General features: G+C 40.2%; 3 protein-coding genes across 5 annotated transcripts; 2 read left to right on the forward strand and 1 right to left on the reverse strand.

The window, feature by feature from the left end:
• The first annotated feature begins 3,141 nt into the window (after window positions 1–3,141).
• Window positions 3,142–4,072, forward strand: LOC144705632 (Lactoylglutathione lyase / glyoxalase I family protein). Its single transcript, XM_078578405.1, has 2 exons — window positions 3,142–3,500; window positions 3,712–4,072. The coding sequence occupies exons 1-2, from the start codon at window positions 3,214–3,216 to the stop codon at window positions 3,911–3,913; spliced, it is 489 nt and encodes a 162-aa protein (XP_078434531.1). The 5' UTR covers window positions 3,142–3,213; the 3' UTR covers window positions 3,914–4,072.
• On the reverse strand, window positions 4,005–8,802 carry LOC144705631 (ARM repeat superfamily protein). 3 transcript variants are annotated; one of them, XM_078578402.1, is made up of 8 exons: window positions 8,654–8,788; window positions 8,281–8,397; window positions 7,671–7,745; window positions 7,538–7,592; window positions 7,354–7,461; window positions 7,173–7,271; window positions 4,367–4,492; window positions 4,005–4,288 (listed from the first exon to the last, which is right to left on the reverse strand). In XM_078578402.1, the coding sequence occupies exons 3-8, from the start codon at window positions 7,698–7,700 to the stop codon at window positions 4,158–4,160; spliced, it is 549 nt and encodes a 182-aa protein (XP_078434528.1). In that variant the 5' UTR covers window positions 7,701–7,745; window positions 8,281–8,397; window positions 8,654–8,788; the 3' UTR covers window positions 4,005–4,157. The 3 variants fall into 3 exon arrangements, with proteins under 3 accessions (XP_078434528.1, XP_078434527.1, XP_078434529.1); XM_078578401.1 differs by lacking the exon at window positions 8,281–8,397 and having other exon boundaries at window positions 8,654–8,802; XM_078578403.1 differs by lacking the exon at window positions 8,281–8,397 and having other exon boundaries at window positions 7,671–7,758; window positions 8,654–8,785.
• A 2,678-nt stretch (window positions 8,803–11,480) lies between these two features.
• On the forward strand, window positions 11,481–15,269 carry LOC144706084 (protein PEP-RELATED DEVELOPMENT ARRESTED 1 homolog, chloroplastic). Its single transcript, XM_078578974.1, has 9 exons — window positions 11,481–11,891; window positions 12,364–12,519; window positions 12,619–12,687; window positions 12,791–12,961; window positions 13,799–13,942; window positions 14,297–14,458; window positions 14,539–14,604; window positions 14,914–14,973; window positions 15,053–15,269. The coding sequence occupies exons 1-9, from the start codon at window positions 11,508–11,510 to the stop codon at window positions 15,098–15,100; spliced, it is 1,260 nt and encodes a 419-aa protein (XP_078435100.1). The 5' UTR covers window positions 11,481–11,507; the 3' UTR covers window positions 15,101–15,269.
• The last annotated feature ends 11,198 nt before the right edge of the window (window positions 15,270–26,467 follow it).

A 26,467-nucleotide genomic window follows, 5' to 3' on the forward strand; every position in this document is an offset into this window, starting at 1 on the left:
TATTCAAGGAATAATTTGACACAAAACTCATATCAACGTAAAAATCAAATAACCATTATGACTTTGAGTAAAAAAGATTCATTAAATAATCAGTGCTTCTTTCCTTGGTAAAAAACCCTTAATATTAAGTTCAGTTTTTAGTAATAATGGATTATTTATTTAAAGTTAATGTAGAAACAAAATTGTTGAGAACTTAATATCTAGATGTAAGGCCCTAAAGTAGGTGGCATTCCTGTATAGATGATTGTGTAATTGTGTAGGGTATGCACACATAGTTGGACTCGTGATAAGAAGCAGAGCTCGACATGTGGACATGACATACATCATGGGTGGTGACGACCATCCCCTATGAACCCAATGCCCACATGGTGCTTGTGCTCATCGATGCACATGCATGACAGATCAGGGCATACCTTAGGGGCGGCATGCATTGGTTGTGCAAGCCACAAATGCATGCGCTGCAGTTCGGGGGTACTCCCGCGCATAGCACATGGAGAACCAACACTGTTGCGGGGTACTGCATATGTCCTTATGGGTAGCACTATGGTGAGCAGGCGTCTAGGCTTGGGGCATTGAGCAAGGTGACACCAATGCGGACCAAAGCAGTTGGGGTGTCAACACAGGCACTTGAGGCACATACGCATCAAGGCTGGGCCCCCTCGCATAGAGGTGCCGCGCGTGGAGATAGAGGTGCGTGGAATGATCAGCCGACATGCATTGAGGGAAATGGTCCACGAGTGCACGACTTCCGGCTCAGTGGCATGTATGTAGCAACAGTACCCGTAGACACGCGCGTGGTGATGCGTGCATCAAAGTGCTTGAGCACCACTACCCAACGGCGTGAGCTGCACCTTGTCTTCGTATTTTTGTATTTACCACCTATGTAATTCCAGTCACGATAATTATATGTCCTGATATTTTGCTAAGGGCTAGCCCTACCTCTCTCCTTAAACCTTGAGCAATCTTAAGCATTCGAAAGAGACTTCTGTTGTACAAGTGAAGGCTACTCAACATTCTTGCCCAAGCGTTGAGGCCTACACATGTTTACTTCGAGCACTGTTCTTAGCTCCGGATTTGACTACGTGATATTGGACAATAGTGAACCACTAGCTAGAGTTTTTATTCATGAAGAATAATGTGGGCACTTCGGCATCAATGGTATAATAATGACACTAGCATATATTTAAGATAATGAGTACAGTGTAAAAGTGATCTAAATATGTAATAATCATCCTTAATTTCTTCTTCTTGAAGTATGGAGCATGATTATTCTACCATTGATGCAAGAACATCAAAATCTCTTTACCTCGTATGCTTTGGTTACAACCTTTCATAACTATCTTGGAAGCAAAACTATTTATCTGGATGAATTTGAGTCATTACATCTATTCATTAAATAAATGATGATCAAACTTACTCAGAGAACCTTTGAGCTTTTTAGCCTTATTGAAGAATCATCTCAGTTCTAGTATGAATCTGAGGTTTTAATTGCGAGGTCTCAACAAGCCTATAAAAAGTAAAACAGTAGTCATTTTTTTCATTATGCAAACAAAGACTACCCTCTCCGCCTCCTTTACCATGTTGGTGGATCACACAAGCTACCAGATTTTAGATTCGTTATTTTAAGGAGTACTTGGATAAGAGGTCCCCATAATGATTCTCATATTGTCTCATTCTTCATTCGAGATCTATCTTTTACTCATTGGTATAATATATTTCATACAATAATTTTTCATTATGATCAGTTTAAATATATTTGGATCTCTGATATATTTGCGATGATGCCCCTATTAGAGTAGGCCCAATAGGCTTATCCGACCCATCGTGGACTTATTTTACCCACGCCGTTAGTACATAAAAATTACACACCTTTACTCACAAAAAATATTCATAACTAGTGATGTGTAAGTATTGTCTCCAAATAGAATGGTTAGAAGGTTCATCTGCACATCATGCAGGGTTGATAAGACTCTCAATTGATGAACTTAGAATGAATATTTTTCCTTTAAAATCCTCATAAGAAAATGGAGATGATTCACTACATATAGAATCATAGATATTGAATAAAAGATGCTGAAACCGTTCAAACACATCCGCTAGTTAATTATTCATAAAAAAACTCTGTGCAAATATACACAAACATAGAGAAACTGATACAAGAATCTCGCATTCCGAACAGATTTCATCACGCAGACGGTACAATTCAAGCATATCATACTTCAAACACATCCGGTAGTTAATTATCCATATAAAAACTACGCGCCCGCACATGCAGAGACATGGAGAAACTAAGAATCGTCGCATGCCGAACCGATTTCATTACACGACACTGCAATTCACGAATATCATACTTCAAACGCATCCGATAGTTTGGTATCCATGTAAAAACTACGCTCATCAAATACAGAGACGTGGAGAAACCGAGACAAGATTCCATCACGCAGAAAAGACAACTCAACCAGATCATACATCAAACACATCCAATAACTAATTACCAAAAAATCTCGAAGAACCTATGGAGCAAATCCACTTAACTCGCAACGACAAGTCGCATCGGATCCACATCCATTTCAACGGAGCGACTCTAACGTGTAGAAATCCTTCGCCAACTTCTATGTGAATTTCAAAGTTCTCGTGCCAGTTAAGTACTCTTTCCTGATGAGAGAGAGAGGAGAGACATCGAGCCCTCATTTGGGCGGGAAATTCAAACCAGAAGACCAGTCAACGTCGGAGCGCGATTACCGGCTAAGAAGACTGTTAGTACGGGCGACAGCCGGTCGTCAAAAGCCGTTAGTAAAAGGACAACAATACCCCTTACCTATCCGCGACGGCATCGCCCCGCTTCGCCACCTGTCCCTGTCAGGAGGAAAGAGGCAAATAACCGTGACGTTGGGCTAAAGAAGCCTCTGAAAATGACATAAATACCACTGATTAAACCCGTTATTTACGCAAATACCATCTCTCCTCGATTGCTGCGCTCGTTGTTTCCTTCCTGACCGTTGGATCTGCCAAACCGATCCTGTGCATAACGGAATCCTGTCGAGGGGCATGGTCCTTTCGTAATTTATGTCAACTCTGAGGTTCAAAGTTTACTTTCCTAGTCGAGGCCAATAAATACAATTCCATCGTCTTCCTCGGAGTGTCTTCTATTCTCTTTTGCTGTCGTCTTCTAAGCTTGGACTTCTTTCTCTCTGTTTGAAGTTCAGCTTTTCCATGGCGGAGGCGCAAATCGAAGCTGGAGGTGACGCTGTAGAGCTGAACGGATCTGCCGAGGTCGCCAATGTCGTCGTTTTCCACTCGTTGAAGCTGCAGTTGGCGGTTCCGGCTCAGAAGGCCGAAGAGGCTGTGGAGTTCTACAAGAAGGCGTTCGGAGCGGTGGAAGTTTTCAGAGTGAGCGGCCCCAAGCGGAAAGCCGACCAGGAGATCCCCTCTCTCCACTTGGCGGAGATCAAGATCGGATCCGCTTTTCTCATCATCTGCGAACGTAGCGAGGACTCCGAGTCAGTTTTCTAATCCAAATAATCCTCTACTTTCTGTTTCTTGTCTTAAATGTTCATCATTCCTACGTTCACCGGTGTTAGAGACGGCCTTGTCTAGCGATTTCCTTTCTCGATTCCAATAACAGATCAATAGTGGCAACTGATCATCGAGGTTTTATATAATCGCGGATGTGTTCTTGAGTACTGTCGAGATTGAAGTTGATCGGTGCAGGGAAGCGGTTGGCGTTGGAGCGGCATTTCATTTGGAGACGGACGAAGCCAAGGCAGCAGTAGACAAGGCGGTGAAAGCTGGCGCTGTTCTTGATGGAGATCTCGCCGAGGACAATGGAGCTATTTCTGGAAAACTCAAGGACCCTTTCGGATACGTCTGGATTATCAATTCCATAGAAGAGGCCGGCGTCCTCGACGCTTAAGATTCTCGCGGAGATTTCCTTCACCGCGTTCGAGGAAATGGCAGCTTTTGAGCGCCAACCGAGGTACTTACTGCAAGTCTCTTCTTTGAACTTTAATTTCACGCTTGGAAAAACGCTTGGGATTCCATCGAACAGTTTTTGGGTATAATTTTCTGGTAATTTTGTCTTCTCTGCGAATTATTGTTGGAATTGATTGATGTTCATCGATCGGTCCCGACTGGTCAAACTCGGTAATATTTTATTATTACCTGAGATCGCGAAATCTTTTGATGAGATCTGATTTGAACCGTTGGATCTCCGGCGTTTCCGAGGAGTCTGGGACCTTGGAAACGACTCGTTCTGCCCCCGCCGCGGAAAGGGCCGCCGATACTTCGTCTGACATTTTCACGAGTGGGACAAATTTAATGAGAATTTGATGAATGTTCCTGTAAGAAAAGATTATTAAATGCTGACCAGATCGAGCGAGGGCGGCGAGAGTTTTAAGTGCCTCACGACGAGTGCGGTCATCCTTGGCGCCGTCCAGCATCTCCAGCAAGGGCCGCGCCCCGCCCATTTCTATGACCCTAAGCCTCCTTCCATCTGTCGATACAGTAAATAACTTGGTATAAGATAGAGAGATGCTTAGTGGATGGTTTCTACGATCAAAGATGAGCATGATATATAGTAGATACTATGGTGGCAAAATATAGACAATAAGAGCGATCCCTGATAAACGTGATTGACGAAAAGCAACTTTGATGGTTAAACTAATAACAGAGAAAAGATACAGAAAATAATACAGGAAAAGCTAGAGATATGCATAGACAATAAGAGAAAGGTCCATGATACATGTGATTGACGAAATGCACCTTTGATGGTCAAACTAATAACAGAGAAGAGAGATACATTTTGAGTCACGATGCAAAATTAGTGCCTTCAAGGATAGTTGAAGTCGTTTCATTCGTCGAGTTTATGAAAAACCATGTTTTAGTCATAATATTACTGAAATTTGGAGAAAAATATCAAGAGTCAGTCAGAGGGTGAAGGACAACGGTCAGTCTCTGGGCAATCGGCAATACTGATGTGAGGCGGCATAGAGTCTCTGGGCAGGGCTGGGAATATAGTTCAGGGACGTGCACTAGGCGGCAAATTCGTCCCCACGACGAAAAAATCGTCCAGTCCGAGGACGAAATTTGTCCCGGGGACGAAAATTTGTCCCGGGGACAACCGGACAGGACAGTTTTCGTCCGTGGGATGAAGTAACCATCTGTACGAAGGTCTTGAACAATGGATGGACAGATGTGGACTAAAAAACCGCCAGATTCACATCTGACGGTTGAGATCTCGCCATGTGGCCTCGCTATGACAATTTGCATCAAGGTCCCTATATTTTTTTGCGCATACAAACTGATGCCGCTCAGAATTATTTGTACAAATGTCCAGTTGCATTCTCTCTACTCCATATTTCCCTTGGAAAACATAGGAAAATATGTATTTATATATTAAAAATATAAAATGGGTTTTTTTTCGTCCGGGACGAATTTTGGTACAAAAATTCGTCCTGGGAGGACTGGACGGGACAAAAACCCGTCCCCGTATGATTGGATAGGACGGTTTTTATATCGTTGGACGAAAAACCGTCCCATTCGTCCCTGAGCTTACTCTGGACGTCAGACAAGGACGAACTTCGTCCCATCCTGTCCATCGTCCACATCCGGGACAATCCGGAACTATAACTGGGAATTGCAGACTCTTTGATCTTGATGGCTAATTGGTCAATGATGTTGATGTCAACATGAAGCGGCAGAGAGACTCTGGGCTGGACTGGGGATTGCGGACCGATGTTGTTCTTCGGCAGGCTCCTTGACTTCGACGAAAGCCAATGATGTTGACGTCAATGTGAAGTGGCGAAGAGATGCTGGGCAGGACAGGGAATTGCGAACCAATATTCTCCGGCAGGCTCCTTGACTTTGACGAAAGTCGTCCATGATGTTGACGTCAACATGAGGCGGCGAATAGACATGGTTGTTCTGTTCGTTTTAAACGAATAAAAAATTCGCACAAAAGAACCGTTCAAGGCCTTGTTCTTTGTTATGTTCTTTTTTTTTTCAAAAACGAACAAAATTCGCACATTCGCACAAATTTGGACATTAGCACAAAACTACAACAAAAGTGGCAAGAAGTGAACAAAAGAACCACACACGGGTCTGTGCGATGTTCTGTTTGAATTTGTTTTTGTTTTGTTCAGTAAACTGAACAGAACAAACAATTCGCACAAATTCACACAAAAAAAACAGAACTACCATGTCTAGCGGCGAAGAGACTCTGGGGATTGCAGACTGACATTGCCCTGGCAGGTTCCTTGACCTCGACGACATTTGCCAGTGATGTTGATGTCTATGGGAGGTGGGAGAGAGACTCTGAATAGGACAGGGAGTTGCGGACAGATGTTCTCTGGCACGCTCCTTGACTTTGACGAAAGTCGTCAATGATGTTGACGTCAACGTGAGGCAGCGGAGAGACTCTGGGGATTGCAGATCGACATTGCATTGCCCTGGCAGGCTCCCTGACCTCGATGACATTCGTCAATGATATTGATGTCAATAGGTGGTGGCAGAGAGACTTTGGTCAGGACTGGGAATTGTGGGCCGAAATTCTCGGGGAGGCTCCTTGACCTTGACGGAAGTCGTCAATGATGTTGACATCAACCTGAGGCGTGGGAATTGCAAACCAATGTTCTCTGGGAAGGCTCCTCAACCTTGACGACATTGGTCAGCACAGTTGACGTTGACGTCAAAGTGAATGAAGACTAATTTTAGAGAGTCAGCAGGCGGACGACGTGAAGGGCTGTTAACAAAGGCGCCAATGTGGTGATTTTGTGGTCAAAGTGAATGAAAGAATGTTGTTGTCAACACATCGTCGAGACATGCCGATCCCCAGTGCCATTGATGGCGAAACATAGACCATGGCATAGACATACACGTCAGATGTGTTCAAAAATGAGTGAGGGATCTAAGCTAGGAGTGAGAGTTCCATGATAGGCATGGTGAGTAAATAGCATCCATCTCGACACTGAGACCCTTTAGAAAGAGAGATCCATGCCAAGCATGAACGGAAACCATAAGAGAGAAAGAGACCCATGGAAGGCATGACGGATGATACTTTCTATTGATGGCTAAACTAAGACCTAGAGGAGATTGAGGTGCATCATCAACATAAGAAAGATTCACGCAACAGAGAAGAGAGAGATCCATGCAGGATACAAATGAAGGATAGATACCATCAACAGCGAAACGGGTGAGTCTGGAAGCTCCCATTCGCTTAAAAAGGGGGTCTCTTACTTGTAGTAAAAAGATAGATTGCTGGAGAAGATTATCTCCTGATAAAAAAAAAAATCTCTTTTTTTCAGACGATAATAAAAGCAAAAGAAAACAAAAAGTTCCGATTGTGTAAATACATACCCATATATGGGAAGAACTGGAACCCCAAGTACGAAGCTGATCCCACGAAAATTATTTTCAAAAGCCACCCAGCTTTTTTTTCTGCTTCTTCTTCAATCGAAACTTCCTCTGGAAGATTGAACAAGAAAAGAGTTTGACCATCGATCATTTATCCTTGTTTTGGAAAAAGAAATGAGAATTTTACCTCTTCCATGGACGGACGAGAGGCGCTTGATTTGATCATTTCCTATACGCAGGCGCTATAAACAAGAACAGGAGGAAAAAGCTTGCCGATCACTTGGATTCAAGAAGTCGAAGAAGAACGAGAGAAATCTCACCGTCCTAATATTTGACAACAATCTGTCCATGGATTCTGATCAAGGATGCTCTTTATTGCAGGAATGTTGAGCAATCTAGAAAAAAAAACTAGAATTAAAAAAACACAGAATTATTTCTCAAGATTATCGTCCTTTTTCTGCTAACTGCTCTTCGTTTTGCGATAGCAATGGGAGAAAGAGAAGAAGAAGAATCAAATCTGTGAATTTAGCCATCGCTCGAGCCGGAAATCGCGACGAAATCGTCGTAATCGAGAAAGAGAAAATTACAACGACAGGTGAACAAGAAATCTAAAGGAACATATCGATATTTTTTCTAAAGCAAAACCGGAGAATCCTACAATCAAAATATTTTCTATCCAAATTTTTTTCTCCATATAGACTAGATTCTTCTCCTAAACATGAACAGAAAATGCCACAAGAGAACGATCATTATCCACTGATTTTCTCCCACGTGGTACCGATGGAAATTTGATAATTGAAACACGATCTAAAGTTCAAATCTGTCCCAAAATCGAGACAGAACGCGTTTCCGATCGATGCGCAACCGCAGCGAAACAAGAAATTTCCAGCAACGTGAAAAGAAGGTAAAGCCTCCAGCTCATTATCGTACGATTCTCCTTTCAGCGCGTAGCAATCTATCTACGAGAATAGAAACGTGACATAGCCGCTGATTCTACTCCACGCATAAGCTGAAAAGCAGCAAGAATCGCGCAGCCGAGCAAGAAACCTAAAGCAACACGAAAAGAAGGTCAAGCCTAAAGCTCATGATCTTCCGATTTTCCGCTCAGTGGAAGCAAAGGAAATACGAGAATAAAAACATGATATGACCTCTGAATCTACTTTAACTCTAGCGGAAACCAGAACAGATCGCCGTAAAACCGCGGCCGAATGATAAATCTTCATCAAGATCAAAACACGATCAAGCTTAAACTACGTTATCCTCCGATTTTCCTCGGAAAAACGAAAATTGAAACATGATTAACCTCTGAATCTTCTCCAAACTGAAGCAGAAACGCAATGCGGATCGCCGAATGGAGCCCCCGCAGAACCAAGTAGTTCGATGAATGACTGAAAAACACAAAGAAAGTCCACAATCCTTGTTCGCAAGAGTGGACTGGAGACAGAAATCTTAGCATTTAGTTTGAGAGTATAGTGCAGAGATGCGGACGGGACGATCTTTTCGTCTCAGGACGAAAAACCATCCCATCCGCGAGACTGGACGAAAACCGGGACGGAAATTCGTCCCTGGACGAACGGACGGGACGCTTTTCCTATTGTCGGACTAAAAAACCGTCCCGTCTGGAGGTCTTGGACAATGGACAGTAAGGGATGGATGAAAAGTAAGGGATGGACAATGGACAGTAAGGGAGGGATGGACGCTTTTGACAGTTGAGATCTTGCCACATGACATCATTTTATCAATTCCTTGACAATTTGCATCAAAGTCCTTGTTTTTTTTAGCGCGCAAATGAGGCCGCCCAAAAGTAATTTTACTTGTGTCCCTCCGCTTTCTCTCTCCTCCATATTTTTTCAAAATAAACTTATAAACGTACATTAAAATTTTAAAACCTGATTTTTTTGTCTGGGACGAGGGACGGGATGGTTTTTCTTCAGACGAGACTAAACTGGCAAAGTAGGGACGCGTCCCAGCACTGATTGCGTATGTCGGAGGGGACGATCTTCATCTCCTCCCATCCACTGTCCATGTCCCGGACGATCTAGAACTATAGTTGAAAGAGAGTTCTTCCGAGCCGAGCGTGAGAAGATAATTACAGCCCAGCCTGCTAGCTCGCGTTCGTCTTAGGCTTTTCTTCATCATCGTCATCCAAAAAGTCCATCATGAAGTAGGACTAGGAAAGGGAGCTCCACACCACACATAGCAAGGAAATCGCACCAGTCTCACAAAATTGTGCTACTATATCACAAAGAGACGGTGTCATCATTAACATGCTTGTATCATTTGTCTGTGGAGTCCCTAAAATTTGTTGTCCTTGTCTAAATTGGTGTTAGTCCCCCATTTGGAATCATATCTTGAGTCTCACTCGCCATTCTCCTGAGTGATCGTCACCAGTATTGCCGTGATATTTTTTCTCTGAATATGATATTGTGACAAAAAACATATAACTTTTAAACAAAACAAGCCAATAAATACACATTATAAACACACATCATTTGATGACGATGATCACGTCCTTGCCGATTATCCGTTGCAGTCAACGTCATCGTCTCACATCATCTTCATCGTCTTCTTCATAGGCCATAACGGACTGATGAGGGAAGTATAGTGCATTATCATGTCGGATGGGTTGGTTGGATGGTTTGAGACAGTTTTCGTCTCGTCCCGCATCATATTTTTTTGGATTGTCTGACGCTGTCCTGTTCAGAAGCATCTCGTACAGGTAACATCCGTTGGGAAAATGGCAGGGCCCTGGCATCCTGATGCAGGCTGTCTTAGGGAACAGAGAAATAGACATTTTGAATCGTATAAGTTCTAATTTTTGAGGAAAAATTGTAAAATGGATATTTATTACATTTGTCCCCGTCTGCTTTCGAATGCCTGCGGATGGAACGGTTTTGAGTCCCTTACCAAAATGAAGCGACTTTAGGAGCGTGAAGATGAAGATTCAGGCACGACTTTATGAGCAGGAGCGTTACGAAGTAAATCAGAACTGACAGAAAAGATAAATAAATTTACTTGACTTTGTTTCATTGTTTCGTATTCATCTTCATTGACTTCATAACATTCAGATGCATCTTCTTTATTCGTTAGATAACCTTCATCTTAATCGTCATCGCTCCTAAAGTCGCGCCTCCCACCTATAACATGGACGCGGACGGAACAGTTATTTTATATATGGACAACAAATTGTCTTGTCAGGTAGTTCAGACGAATGACACGACATAGAACCATCACCGGTCTTCGCAGGGGACAATTTTTACATCCATGGACGAAATAATCGTTCTGAATAGGTCCTTGGACGGTGGACGGGATGGTTTCTGCATCCCATGGGAGTTAAGTAGGAGCCTGAGAGCTCCAGCTGGGCGATGCATGTGATGTGCCATGTGTCAAATTCTGAGTGGCCTAATGCTAACACACGGTCAGATTACGCACTGCTTCGTCCCGGATGCCATACATTACAAGAATGTCTAGGACGGGACAGATTAGATGGGACGGAACGTGAACAAGAATATTTGAGATGGGATGGACTATGGATGGGACAACTCAGACAAAACTCTAAATATTTGGACGTCGGACGAGACATCGGACATGCACTATGCACCCATCAGTCCCGTCTGGCCGTCCACGCTTGTACTATAGAGAAAGGATGATAGGCGGACGACAAAATTGTTCGTATGGGATAGACTACGGAGTCATCATCGTCATCTTGATGGGTGACGGCTAAAGTTCCGGATCGTCTGGGACGTGGACGATGGACGGGATGGGACGAAGTTCATCCCATCCTTCGTCCCAATTTTTGAATTTCGTCTAAATCGTTCCGTCCAGGGTTAGTCCTGTCCCTTTTTTTGTCCACTTCCCGTCCCCTCCGAAACCGTCCCGTCCAAGAAATTCTTGTCCGTCCAACGTCCCAGGACGAAACAGGACATGCATCAGAATTAGACAACTAAGAAATTGACACGTGGCGCAGCACGTGCGTCGGGCAGGTGGACATGTCAGGACGCAATAATCGTCCCGTCCCCCACCCAAGGCCCAAGACGGGACGACTTTTTTCGTCAACGGACGAAATTACCGTCCCGTCCGCGTTTCTGCACTAGGCTGACGGCGAAGGTAGACTGGGATTTAAGGAGGGCTTTTGGAGATGGAGTGCGAGAGCAGCCATGGAGTCTTCTTCTCTTCTCCTGTCGTACCAGCAACCCCTCCTCCGATCTTCTTCCTTCAAATGGGGAAGAATCAACGGCGTCAATATCCTTCCCTCCTGTTCTTCCTCTTCTTCTCTGAATTGCCGTTGCGCGGTGTTTTCCCCAATTCGATCGAACTTCTTGGCGAAGAAAATGGTTACGGATAAGCTGCCCAGTTCATCTCCGGCCTTCTCTTCCTCTTTTGCGTGCCGCGTGGGCTCAATTGGGGGCGGTTTTACTGGAGAAGGGGGATTTGGGCTTCCGGATGATGAGGAGATCGAAAAATGGGACTCCGCCAAGTACGAAGCTCTGCTCAAAGGCGGGGATCAAGTGACCTCCGTTCTCGAGGAGATGGCGAAGCTGGTACGTAAGATTCTGTCCATTTGGTCGCATAATCTTGCTTGTTGCATTCTACGTTTCTGAAAAAAATGATCGCTTAATCTTGCATGTTGCAATTAACGGTTCTGAATGTAGGAGTTTTCTCTCACTGAGGAAAAAAATGGTCGCATAATCTTGTATGTTGCAATATATGTTTCTGAATTTAGGATTTGTCTCTCGATTTGAAAACGGGTCGGATTCTGCAATATCAGAGCTATGGAACTTAAGGAATAGGTAAACGAGAGTGATAGACAACAAATTGAAATGAAATAGAGTATAAAGCAAACATAATAAAAATAAAGTTAAATATGCAATGTAAATAAGTAGAAGAACCCGGATTCCGAATGAACAAATTAAAAATGGCAAAGGGTCTTTCTTGTTCTTGGAAACTGAGGTGAGGGAAAAAGGAATTAATCGACAAAGATCTCTATTTCTTATTGTATTATCGTGTTCTCAGCTGGAGGGCACGGAAATGGATGAGTCTTCGGAGGCCATTGCCATAGAGATTGCGGCTCAAGGAGTGATTGGGAAACGGGTCGATGAGATGGAGGCTGGATTCATGATGGCCCTTGATTACATGATTAAGCTAGCCGAAAGAGACCAGGATGACCAGGTCTGGAACATTTCGTCTCGTTTTCAGTTAATGTTTTGTTGATTTATCCCTTGTTAATTCCCTAATCTGTGTCCTGGTCTCCGTGCTTCATATTTCCAGAGAAAGTCGCTTCTGGAGGTGATTAAAAGAACAGTTCTTGATCATTTGACACAGAAGTGCCCCCCACATGTGAGTCTTTTTTTACTTACTAGAGAGATTGTATCATCATAATTTGCAGAGATCTTATGAGCTCAAAACCTAATTACTTATGCCTATTACCATTATTTAATAGGTTCAAGTAATTGGCCTGCTTTGCAGAACTCCAGAAAAAGACAGTAGACATGAGCTACTACGCCGGGTCGCTGCTGGTGGGGGTGTATTTAAAAATGAGAACGGTGCCAAGATTCACCTCCCTGGGGCGAATCTCAATGATATTGCGAACCAGGCTGATGACTTGTTGGAGGTTAAACATTTGTGCACATTACTTGTTATCTTTATTCACTGTTTTAACTGCATGTCCATTGGTGGTAAATTAAAGAACCTTGAAATACGCATTTTGTTAATCTTTAGTTTATGGGTTCACCGGTTCCTCTGAGAAATCCTTGATTTTTCCTCAAAGGATAATGAATAAATCACCTTCTGTGCCTATTTCCTGATGAGGTCAGTGATACTTAAATATTCAATATTTTTTGTGCACTCATTCTTGAAAGGAATCTACTGTATTATTAAATTTCCTGTCATTTCTGCCTTTCTGGAGCCTTCAATTCGGGCGCCGTAAAGCATAGTGGGCAGGAAGAATTGAAAGAGGCCCATTCCGTCTATATTTTAGTTCAACCAAAAAGTGCCGAAGGTTTTAGCTTTTTAAAGATATTTTCTGGGTTACTCAAAGATACTTATTTTGCCCTGAATTTTTACATGCGAATGGGTATTAATACATCGTGTGATCTATTATATTTTCGCAAAACTTTTTAGATTGGTGGAATCCTGCCAACTAACTTCCCTCCTGGTCACCCATCCCCGAACTGCTTCCATCACAGCATGCATAACTTTTGAGTTCCCTACTTGTGGTAGCCACTTCGCCACGCTAAGCAAATTCTTGAGAATTTAGTCAGTACAAACCTTTGTCGGAGAATTATTTTTTGATTATTGGCTATACCTGCCCTTAGGACATGCAGAAATCTAGTAGACACTTGAGGCAAGGTGATAAGCTTTGATCTATTTCGAGTTCATTTGGCGTTCATCTTCCAGGAAAATCTCTGATGTTGAGTTTCTCGTTTTATCGACTTGCTCTATTTTCCAGACAATGGAGTCGAGAACCAGCATTCCTGATAGGAAGCTTCTTGCCAGGCTTGTCTTGATTAGGGAGGAAGCCAGGAGCATGATGGGCGGTGGAATACTGGATGAGCGGAATGATCGTGGCTTGAAAACTTTGCCTGAAGCTGAGGTCCTTGTCTCCTAAAATATATATTTCATTTATCATGTGTTTTAATTCTAGTTCACTCCTGTTTGTGTTCTAGTAAATGCCCTTTCTTAGACGCATTGGGATTGTTGCGAGTTGAACTTGACCATTGTTCTAATTAATCACTCATCTTCCTGCAGTATTCTTCTATTTCTCTTGGCATTTGCTCAGATGTACTTTTAAAATATTTACTTATTTTGAATTCCGCTGATTTTTATAAAAAAGTTTTTATCCGGTTATTTTTTTAAAAAATTGCTTTTGAGCTCAGGCATTCTTTTTAAAATAGTTATTTTTCATGCGGAGGTATTTGTTAAAATACTTATTTATTCTTGTCCTTAGGTGAATTTTTTGGCCAAGTTGATTTCTCTGAAGCCAGGAGAGGCTGTTCAGAAAATGATTAAAAATGTTATGCTCGGAAAAGACGAAGGTGCTGAAGATTTGGGCAATGATAATGAGGACTCGAAGATCAGACGAGCCGCATCTGGGGGGATCGCTGGAAGGGTGAGCCAGTTCCTTAATCCCTCTAATCTTCCAATGTTATCCTATGATAGATCATGCCAAATTTCACTCCAATTGTCCAGGGAAGTGTCACAGGTCGTCAACCTCGCCCTGTTCGCCCTGGAATGTTCTTGGAAACAGTTTCAAAGGTATGCCAATCCCCCCATCATCCATCCATCCATCCATCCATGCATGCATGCATCCATCCATGCATGCATCCGTCCATGGATATGTCTGTCCATCTGTTTATCCTTATTGATCAATTTGTTTATTTCCATCCATCGACTTCCATCTGTATATCCATCCGTCCATTCGACACATCATCCATCCATCCACTTCTTTTCATTTATCCATCCATTTTTTTGCCCATCTGTCCATTCTTCATCCATATATCCATCCATCCATCCATAGAACCCCCATCCATCCATCCATCAATCTTTATTTTGCTGAATGGTCAGGTGTTAGGCGGGGTTTACTCTGGAAATGTCTCAGGGATGACTGCTCAACATCTTGAATGGGTGGGTGTTTAAGAGTTTGCAGTTTTAAACTTCTCGGTTATACTGATAATCTGAATATTCTTGAGATGTTCCTTTGCAGGTCCACGAAAAGACTCTCCTAATTCTTCAAGAGATGGCTTTTCAGTGAGTCCTTGTGCTAAATAACCTCCGGAGAATCGTGTGTTTAATCTTCCACTTGTGGCTCACTCATATGTATATCTTGGGTTTATCCCCAGGACTTTGGACATAGCAGATGGACAGCCCAAAAAAAGGATTCATGTAGCCTTTAATAATAAGCCTTTTCATAATTTTTCTCACTCAGAAATGTCGTAGTGAAAATGTCACTTAAATTGGGAGTTGTGCATCACAAAATGGGATGGGATGGGATGAGACAGTATGCACAGATAGCCCATCAATCCCACCAAGTATATATTGTAATTTGAATCAATTTTATGGAACAAGGTCTCTCTTTTTCTCGTACTGCACCTATCAGAGATCTAATAAATGTTTTGAATTGGCATCTAATAAATGATGACCTTGCGTTTTTAACTCACTGCAGCCAAAATATATTTCTTTAAAACTTTAATCTCACTCAAGTGTATAGTGATCAGTCAGGGTATTCAAAATAGATTTCAATGAGAATAATTAGGGGGAATAAAAGTAATGTCACACAATGTAGTATAATAACCAAAACATGTATTTATTATAAATATTTTGTTGCAAGATTGAATGGGATGGAATATTCAGATGTGATGTTGGATCGATATTTTGTTTCGGAATGAGGCTTCTTCATAAGCTTATCTCCGCCATTCCCTATCTGTCTTGGCGAGCAGCATCAGGTCTCCCCATATACTCTCAACTTTCCCAGCTATTTGACTCAAATTAGAGGGATGGCCTGCGCCCACCTCGGCTGAAGACCTCGCCACGCACTTCATCGATACCACTTGACGGAGGCGAGGACATCTCCAAAACTACTCGCGGGGGGCTACGGTGGGACGTCGACACGAACACTTCTCCAAGCACCTGCAAGGTATCACATATGTATCTTTTCTTTTTTCTGAACATGGGCGTGGATGAGTGGGATCCGAGTGTAATTGGGATATTTATACTTGTTCCATGCCTATAAACACTTATAAACACTCCACTTATATATAAAATCCCCCTGGGTGGCATCCAGGGCACGGATGGATCGGTCTATGGGCACAACCGTCAGGTTGGCCGTACCCAGCAGCGTGTTTTTTGCCAAAAAAAAAAACTTGATGAATAAACGCGTAGGTGGAGCCTTACTGCTGCAATAATGATTTGGCTTAGGTCAACAAATACAAATTAGATACATCGCTCAACAGAGTCCAACAGGGAAGGAGAATCACTATTTGAAAAGTCTTAAGTCGGTGGACTCAAGAGCAGAAATCTCAATAAAATTATTTTATTAGATAAATGGAATTTATAATTCAAATAAGAGTGCATTCATATAGTAATATAATCATAAAAATGGTAAAACAAAACTATAAGACCAAGGATATTTATATGAGAATTTTAATGTATGAAGAAAATAAAGATAATGTATAGCATGAAAATAAGTAGGTGGACATGTGAAGATTAATACTAGTATAATAATACTATTAGTATACTGTAGTAACATAATATCAACGGAATTACATGTAAGAGGAGGTTCCCAATTCTGCTTAACTCTACGGGATAAGAGGGGATGCACAGTCAACATACAAGGTGCCACACACCAATCTCCATCATTCCTTTTAAAATGTAACTTGAGCATCTTTAACTTTCACAATTGTTGTGAAAATGAATCCATTGCCTCTACAGATTGACAACCACCTCTTTTTCCAAAAATAAATGTCAGCACTTATGATTGAGGTGTACTGGTGGATGATTGATAAAGCAGAAGCCATTAAGAAAATTGCAATAAGCCATTAAGAAAATGGATAGTAGTATAATGATAAAAATATCTTAAGTGTATTTATTGAGCTAATAAGATTATATAAATTATAATATTTAATGTATGAATGCACATAGACTGTAAGATAGTATTTAACATGAATTTGATGATATTGAATAAGAAAGATAAGTGATGCAAATTTATTATTATATTTAATGTTTTATGATACATTAGATCACAAGAGAATACACTGATATAATTAAGATACACAAGATGAGATAACATAAGGATAAGAGTATATAGATTGGTTTCTATAGACAATAGATGTTAAAAGAAGCACTTAATTATGTGGACATGAACAAGAAAAATGTGATTCCATATGAAGCTTGTTATGATTTTTCTCAATCTAATTCTGACTGACCAGTTCTTTACCTAGTTGAACTTGGCGGATTGCTAGTGTCGTATTCTGCCACTGTAAGGGATGGCAAAAAACTTTCAGCCCAGCAACAAAGTTTCTTCTAATCATTTCGTTATGGCCAATCCACACTGGTGACGAACGATTGGCCTTACAATCATTGAAGAAAGGTTCCATTATCACATTGCAAATTGTGGTGCCGTAATAGGCAATAATGAGCTGACTTTCCCTTCATTTTAAATGTGAAGGCGCATGGCCTGAAAAAAAATAAAAAAATAATTTTAAATAAATTCTATTTTTAAAACTATGATCAAGTGAGAAACAAGTCAGCATAACAGAATTATGTAATTTAAATAAAAAAATTTGGATTTGATAAGAGGGAAATTTTAGCAACTCGGAATGATCCAACTTCAAAACATTATATCTGATGATCTAGGAGTTTTTGGACAGAAGTTCAATTTCAGTATCATTTCACTTTGTTCATCATCATCATATACAATATCCATCCATACTCATCTGTCTATCCATGTCACCCATTCGCTTATATCCATCTTGTCCATATCGCTCATTCATATCTAATTCACCAATCATCATTGTTCATCGTTATCTACTCATTTAATTTTTATAAAAAATTATATTCAAAAATTATTACATATGTATCCTTCTCAGCCTTATGATCTCACCATATTTCTTGTTTTATAAAATATATATTCTCACCCCCTAATTAGTCTGTAGTTATGTGTTATTTCCATAATATATCTTGTCTATGGAGACAAGCCTTATATCACTAGCTAGTCATCTTGTTTTATGAATCAAGTATTGATTAACTCAAATAGCATCAAAGACTGAAATTTCAAAATTTGAGTTCATCAATGTACTCCCATTTTTGGATTCAGGTTCATTGTTGGTAATTTTCTTCCTCTTTTATTTTTCTCTTTCTCTATGAAGAATACATTAATATTTGATTGATATCTATTAAAATTAATTACCTAATATCTGATATCTAAAACAGTAATTGATTATATGATATCTTAAAAAAAGAAGATACACAAAATAAATAGAATACTTTTAGGATTATAAAATTTAAATTTAAAATAATAAATGATAATGACCTAATATCTGATATCTAAAAAAGTAATTGATTATATGATATCTAATAAATAGTAAATACACTAAATAAATAGAATATTTTTAGGATTATTAAAATTTAAATTTAAAATAATAAATGATAATACTCCCCCAATGTGCAGTTTTGTCTAGTAGGAAGTGCAAATTTCTGGCCAATAATTTCACTGCACACTATACTAATGTTCTGGTGAGGTATATATTTTGCTAGGTGAAAATTGTTGGTAGCCACATCTAAAGAAACATTAAGTTATTACTAGAACATAGCAATAATTTTAAAATACTAACCTCTAGAATGATATTTTTGATCTTTGACACACGAGAAGAGAGGGAAAATCTAAAAAGCGTATTAATATGTAATATACGTGAAGAATGTATGTGTAGAATATATATACACATATATGTATATATAAATAGAGAGAGAGAGAGATAGAGAGAGAGAGAGACAGATAGAGAGAGAGAGAGAGAGAGAGAGAGAGAGAGAGAGAGAGAGAGAGAGAGAGAGAGAGAGAGAGAGAGAGAGAGAGAGAGAGAGAGAGAGAGAGAGAGAGAGAGAGAGAGAGAGAGAGAGAGAGAGAGAGAGAGAGAGAGAGAGAGAGAGAGAGAGAGAGAGAGAGAGAGAGAGAGAGAGAGAGAGAGAGAGAGAGAGAGAGAGAGAGAGAGAGAGAGAGAGAGATAGATAGAGAGAGAGAGAGAGAGAGAGAGAGAGAGAGAGAGAGAGAGAGAGAGAGAGAGAGAGAGAGAGAGAGAGAGAGAGAGAGAGAGAGAGAGAGCGAGAGAGAGAGAGAGCAAGAGCGAGAGAAAGAGAGAGAGAGAGAGAGCAAGAGCGAGAGAGAGAGAGAGAGAGAGAGAGAGAGAGAGAGAGAGAGAGAGAGAGAGAGAGAGAGAGAGAGAGAGAGAGAGAGAGAGAGAGAGAGAGAGAGAGAGAGAGAGAGAGAGAGAGAGAGAGAGAGAGAGAGAGAGAGAGAGAGAGAGAGAGACAGAGAGAGAGACAGAGAGAGAGACAGACATACAGACAGATAGACAGACAGATAGATAGACAAACACACATACAAATAGAAAGATGGATAGAGAGAGAGAAAATGATGGCAAAATACTACCCTTCATGATGGAGCATAAAAATCAAACATGCCCCTATTGATGCATAGAACATCTTAAGAAACTCCTGTAAGGTTCTTGGTGAAGACATCCGCAGGTTGGTTCAATGAAGTAACACGAGGTGTGGAGATAACACCTTCAAAGACTTTGTCCCAGTTGTAGTGTCAATCAACTCAATATGCATCGTCCACTTGTGAAATGTAGAATTTCCAGCTATGATTATGGTAGTGTGAGCATCACAAACCATAGGCACAAGCGACATAGAAACGATCCCCAAGTTTACCAAGAGAGTGCAACCATACCCTCTCATGAGCCATTTTAGCCATAACACAATATTAGGCTTCAGCCACAAAGCTATAAACTACCTTCTAGTTCAAATTTTGTCAAGTAGCTAATAGTGAATTTTTAGTCTTCGTTGTCTCCAGCATATCTAATGTAAGAACTTGCTTCCATGCGTAGATGACAATGACATTTACAGAAAATGTTCCTTAACTAGAGCTTGTTTCATATAGGCCAGGACTCATAGTGATCCCTCCTTGTAAGACTAACAAGATGTTTGCATAAAGTGGCTAATGACATTGATTGTGTGCACAATCTCAAAATGGGTAATGGTAAGACAAATCAGGTTTCTCTATAACCACCAATAGCAATTAGTATCCTCCAAGAATGGTTAGTTTTCGTCCCAAAACTTTTGGTGAGGTTCCATTGGAGATGTTTCAGGTTTGCAGCATAATAGCCACATGTTTTAGAGGAGAGCAAGAACTTATTTTACTGGGACAGACTAATTTTCCCAATTGATAAGCAAACTTTATCTCAAGAAACCTGCACATTGTCCCCAAATAATTTGTAACAAAGTGTTGTTGTAGATAGACCTTGGTAGAAGAAATGCCTTCCTCATCGCTACCTATAACCAAAATTACATCAACACAAATTAAAAGAATTACCATTCCCCTTGAGTTAACTGAATTGATCCATACACATGCCTAAATCCATAAACATATTATAGCAAGTTTTAAAATCCCTTAATGTCACGGTTGTGTAAGTTGTCCATACAGCTAAGATACCAAAGCTGCCTTGTGGATGTATAGTTGTGTTTTCACAATGGTCTATGAGTCATCAACAAGTGTCCTAGCTTGGATGCATCAACAAGTCCACAAAGGTGATTTTGTGGTCAACAGGGGATCATCCGCCCTTGGTATTATAGGAGATATAATCAAGGAAAGATGATCCAAATACTAAGGACATATAGTGGGTGCTCTTTGGGGAAAGTCTTCATTGTATTCAGCCGCATGAATCCCTGAATGGTCTTCAACCTTTCATCCATCAGGTTGATTCATGTCATATTTTTGTAAGTGGTCCTCAGATTTGAGACACCTAAGACACCTTGTGGATGGATGATTGCATTTTGACTATGACCTGCGAATCTCTAATTAGGACATTCCTAACTGTCCTATACTAGATGTAGCAATAAGTTTACAAAGGTGATTGTGTCGTCAACATAAGATCGTGTGTCCTCAGTATTAGAGGAGATTGAATTAAGGAATATGATGCAGTTAAATCCCTGGTTAGGGTAGCGGAAATCAAGGAAGACATTCTTTGATGATTTTGCCACACATCAGTACTAATCAGAATGACCCATTTTGCTTTTACCATTAATTTTACCCAAAGTCATTTAAGAGTCTCGTGTAGATGAGAAGATTATACATGCATGGTAACTAATGATGTTAAATGTTCCATGAAAAAGTTGTCATACTCTTTTGTATCTTGTAGGGAATGAGATGTAGCTTGGCACCCTACAGTTGGACAACTTAACCATTCCATTGGGTTAAATTGATCCTTGATTAATTAGTCTACATGTGATATAGTTAATTAACAACATTAGAATAATAAAGGTTATTGGGTCATTGAAGTTATTAACAAGACTGCTCCATGCCCTAGAGGTTAATGCGCACAAGGCTTTTGGACATTGCTGGATATATGTTAAGTTGGGGAACTTTAATTAGTTGTTTTTGAGATTGGAGACTTTGTGAAATTCTCCTAGATACTTTTACTATTTTTTCATAGAGAGTATAAATCAACGGGGCACCATCATTTGATACCCATGTGAGTTAGTTTGAGCACCCTCTTTATTCTCTTCTCCTTGAGTGATGCTTCTAGTGGATACTAGATTGAGACTAAATCGGATTTCAAGCAGTAGAGTTCGTGGAAAGTAGAGGAGATCTAGCGTTCTAAAGATCTTGTGGATACATCTGGAGGCCAAACATCTGACTTAAAGATGCTCACTTGAGGAACCAAGAAATCATGGATTTTATTGTGAAAAGGTGATGGTTTAGTTTTCAGATCCATCTTTTGATATCGGACGTCGCCAATGGTATCGTCCAGCAGACAGATCACTAGGGGGATATGTAATTACGTGATGTAGCGTCCTAGGTGGAGTGTACAGATGGGCTCGCACGTAACGGATGGGCTCGACCCGTACCTAGGAAATCACTCATGACGTAATTTTTTTTGATAAATTCTGTCACCTAAACTAATCTGAGCATGGTGGAGTGAAGCCAAAAATATACTGTAGAAAGTAAGATAACTGACGAGCAAAGGGGAACGACGTACCGTGTCGGCGACAACATTCGTCGTCGATGTCTTTCTTGGTACACAGAGTTTGGTAAGGGTAGGCACGGTGAGATTTTGCCGAGAGGAAGCAGAGGAAGATCCAACAGTCGGCGTAGGTGCAACGTTGGGATGAGCGCAGATGATAGTCAAGACAAAGCAAAAGATTGTTGACGTACCGTGGCAGTGTCACTCGAGCGTTTGTTCCCGGCTCAGTGGGTGCAACTGATGGCGAGTGACACCAAACGAGGGCTGGCAGCAAGATGTTTCCCACAGAGATACGGTGTGAGGTCCTTGACCCGTAGCAGGAAGCTCACGTCCAGCGATGCGAGAGGCACCAGTGTGATAGAGAAGCTTCAAGCAGCCACATGTGGAGTCGTTGTCTGACGACACAGTGCTGGTGTAAAAATGAGTTGCAAGGCCACAAAGGACACCTTGGCGGCTGAGATAATCGCCTGAGCGATGATGCAGTAAAATAATGGTATAAATCATAAGTACAGCCCAGGCGACCAGTGGTTGGGTCGTCACAAAGCGTTGTTGTATCGGCGACCAATTGATGTCTCTTATCTCTGTTTGTTTTGTCTATTTCTTCCTGTTGCAGCTGTCAAAGACACCAAAGGGACGGGTGACTACTGCAGGATTAGGCGAGCCAGCCAACAAGCGTCAAGGCCGTGATATGACGGGAAAATGACAGCCAAATGGTGACCATCAGATGGATCGGCGAGCGTGCCACCGCGTTGACCGTCGTAAATGCAAGAGCTCACCGTGTCGCCAGCGTGGGTAGTCCACACTTGGATTCTGCAAATGGGGATGAGACGATCGACTTTTTCTCACATGCAAAATCAATCCTTTAGCAGGTTTGTGTGGTGTTGTGCCGATCAAAATGACCGTTCAACCGCGCACTACCGGGCGGAGAAAATAATAGATCATTCCCGCAACCCACCTTCCACCTGACTCCTCATGATAACCGAACAAGAGTGAAACCACACGATGTGAACACGACCAAGAACATTCTTGGTGCGTCGGTTGAAAGGTCACGGCAGGAGAGGACGTTCAATCACTTCTGACTTTCTGCCTTCTTACTCTATTTCTTCTTCTTCTCCTTCTCCTCTTCTTTCTTGAGTGAGATCTGAACGATGATTGTAACTGCCACAAATGCAAATCCAGATCTGAAAAAGAATGTGGTGCCCATCATGGCCTTATATAGGGCCATGATGGGCCCCTTACATGGAGTCCATTAGGGAGGCCCATTAGATGACCCCCCCTTTTACAACATAGATAAAACTAGAGAAATTAAAACGATGCTAAAATAAATGATACAGACGGATACAGACACGGAAAAAAATAATGATATGAATGGGTCATGACGAGTATGATGTACTCGCCGTGACAAACACGAAACATGAAATCTGAAGAACAAAAAGCGGAGAATTAAAATACGAACACGTGCGCGGACGTGCATTACCCAGGGTATTTAAACCCGAGCGTCTTCATGAATGTTTTGGTGCGCCGGTTGGGCTGGACACGGACCCGTAGTGATGTTGTTGATGGAGAGGATGGCTGCAATGATGCTACATCGATGTCGTTTGGGCAAGCTCCATCATCTTTAATTCAATATTACACTAAAAAAATTATGGATCATTGTGGATCAAAGCCCTGAATTTCCCAAAAGTCTTGATCATGGCCCTTGGATCTGTGAAGCAGGACGAAAGCCAAAGGTAGTGAGAAGACATCCGAACTTCACATATTGTTAGTTTAAGTGGCTAAGGAATAACATAAGATGGGGGTGAATTAGGTTCTCAAGCTATATTATTTTTTATTTTTAACTTAACATAGGATTTTTTATGTAGGACATGAGGTAGAAGAAATGGGAGACACAATTTTTTTTATAGATAGCTTAGGATAACCGTTATTGCTAGTTGTGGGTATACATTCTGAGGTGATTATGTGCCCTAATCGTGTTTGTGTGAATGCCCCAAGTAAATCACTTAGGAAATAGGGCTGAACACGAATATCAAAAAATGAAAAATTTGATGAAGTTCTTTGAATTTTGAATCACCCTACACCACAACCACAATTCCAAATTCTATGGACTTGGATTGATATAAGCAACAAATGTTCTCTTCAAATAAATGATCAAAAACTGCTTGAAAATTGCTCCAAGGATAGAAAGATCTCTCTAGCTTTTGGACTGTAATTTCAAAAGGCAAGGAGAAGGGGGATTTGAAATTAGGGCTCAAAACTGTATATATAGACTTGTAAATATAAAAGGCCATAATGGTAATTTTTCAACAGTCATATGTATTGATAATGATTAGCCAATATAAAAAAGTAATCATTTTAATCTCAATTTTTTAATTTATATTTTGCCATAAGTTCAAAATATGTCTCAAGTGTTAAGAGTAAAAACATCATGCCAAATATTTCAGCTTTACAATAATTTGTAACTTTCAGATAGTTTAGTACATTATTTTAATCAATATATCACCTTGAATAGTAATATTTTCATGTAATTTATTTTTTAATTAAATCATCAATAAATTCAGCCTTAAATATGATAAGCCGAAAAATCACGTAAAATTACGTGGTCGTTGCGCTTTTTAGACTTATGCAATAAATTTATAATTCCCTTAATTACTAAATAAGAATATAGAGCAAGCAAGGGGTCGATCCACAAGGAGGCAACAATTCAGAATTTTCAAATTTTTTTTATGAATCAAGTCAAGTAATTTCGAATTTCGCAATATTTAATTCAATTAATATTAAATAATATTCTTAAAATAATCAAAATTAAGTAAAACTTAATTTTGATTTCGGTCAGATAATTCCAGATAAGAATATTATTATTATTTTAAGCTCATAAAAATATAAATTATTAATTTCCCAATTTAATAAAATTTATAATAATTTTCAGAATTAAAATTGGGAAATTAATAATCAAGAAAGTGATTTTTGAATTGGAGTTCAAAATGGATGAATTTTCGGTTCAAATTTTATTTTTGGGTTTTTTATATATTAAATTAAATTCCTAAACAATAAAAACCGAAATCTAGAGAGAGAAACAAATCAAATTAACCTAGAGAGAGAAAGTGATGAAATTGGGGAAAGCCCCAATTTCGACCCTAAATTAAAAATGTAATGAAGCAGAAATGTCCTAAAATGATTAAGAATTAATTATCAAAAGTCAGATCTCGAATCCAAATCAAAAAGAAGTGCTGATGCATTCAAAACATGAATCTAGGGCATGTACATTTCGCCCATGCCAAGGCTTAATCGTTTCTAGAAGATGATCAAATACAATTCAGAAACTTACAAATTTGATAAAGAGATCCAGATCTGACGACTTCCAGAATGCCTCCTGTGTCCTTCCTGGCCAATTGCTTGGGGAGAGCCTCCAAAAAGTGAATTTCGCCTTTTTTCTCTGACCTCTATTTAAAGATCCAACCGTCCAGATTGTAGAGGAGGAAATGACGAACCTGCCCTCAAAATTTCAGCCTAATCGGAGTTGTAGATCTCAAGATATCGCAGTTTTAGTGAGATCAAATGTGGGCCGTTGGATCTTTTATTTTCTAAAAATCGGAATTTCCTATTGGCTGGGCTTGATTTTCTCGTGTTTCGGGACACGTGCACCCTCGTTGTCCGCGTCGGCCACACTTTTTCGCTGCTTTTTAAGAAAACAGAAAAGGACAAAATAGTGATTTTTTTCGCTTGGTTAGAAGAGAGAGAGAGAAAAAGAAAAAAATCATTGTTTTAAATAAACGCCAATGATCGGCGTCGATTTCCGCTTCTCTCTCTCTCTCTTTTAATCACTCTATTTGACTTTTCCTATCTCTCTCCTCTCTCCTCTCTCCTCTCCTTTCTTATTTAATTAATATATCCCTTCATTCGCCCGAATTTCGGGCGAATGACGTGGATATTCATTTTAAATGCATTCAAAATGCAAAATAAATAATCAATATATTATTTAATTAAATAAAATTCATTTCTTGCCTAAATAATGGTCAGAAAAATTCAGAAAAATTCATAAAAATATGGGAAAAATTCAGAAAAATCAGGAGATGATTTACTGACCTTAAACCAAGCAAATAAAATCATGTAAAAATATTTCTTCACTGAAACAATCTCAAATTCCATGTAAAAAATGATAAAAAATATGAAATAATAGAAAAACGACATGTTAACTGATTTCAATGTATTTTATCATGATAACATGCAAATATGACCATTAAAACACATAAATAGAATGTATAATTCAGTAATTAAGTATATTAATTTGCATGTTATCATACCCCCCCACTTAAATCATTGCTAGTCCCTTAGCAATGTATCATGAATTCTTTAGATGATTTCTTCATCCATTCATCCTTATTCAT

This window comes from Wolffia australiana, chromosome 7, assembly GCF_029677425.1.
Source record: "Wolffia australiana isolate 7733 chromosome 7, ASM2967742v1".
NCBI lineage: Eukaryota > Viridiplantae > Streptophyta > Magnoliopsida > Alismatales > Araceae > Wolffia > Wolffia australiana.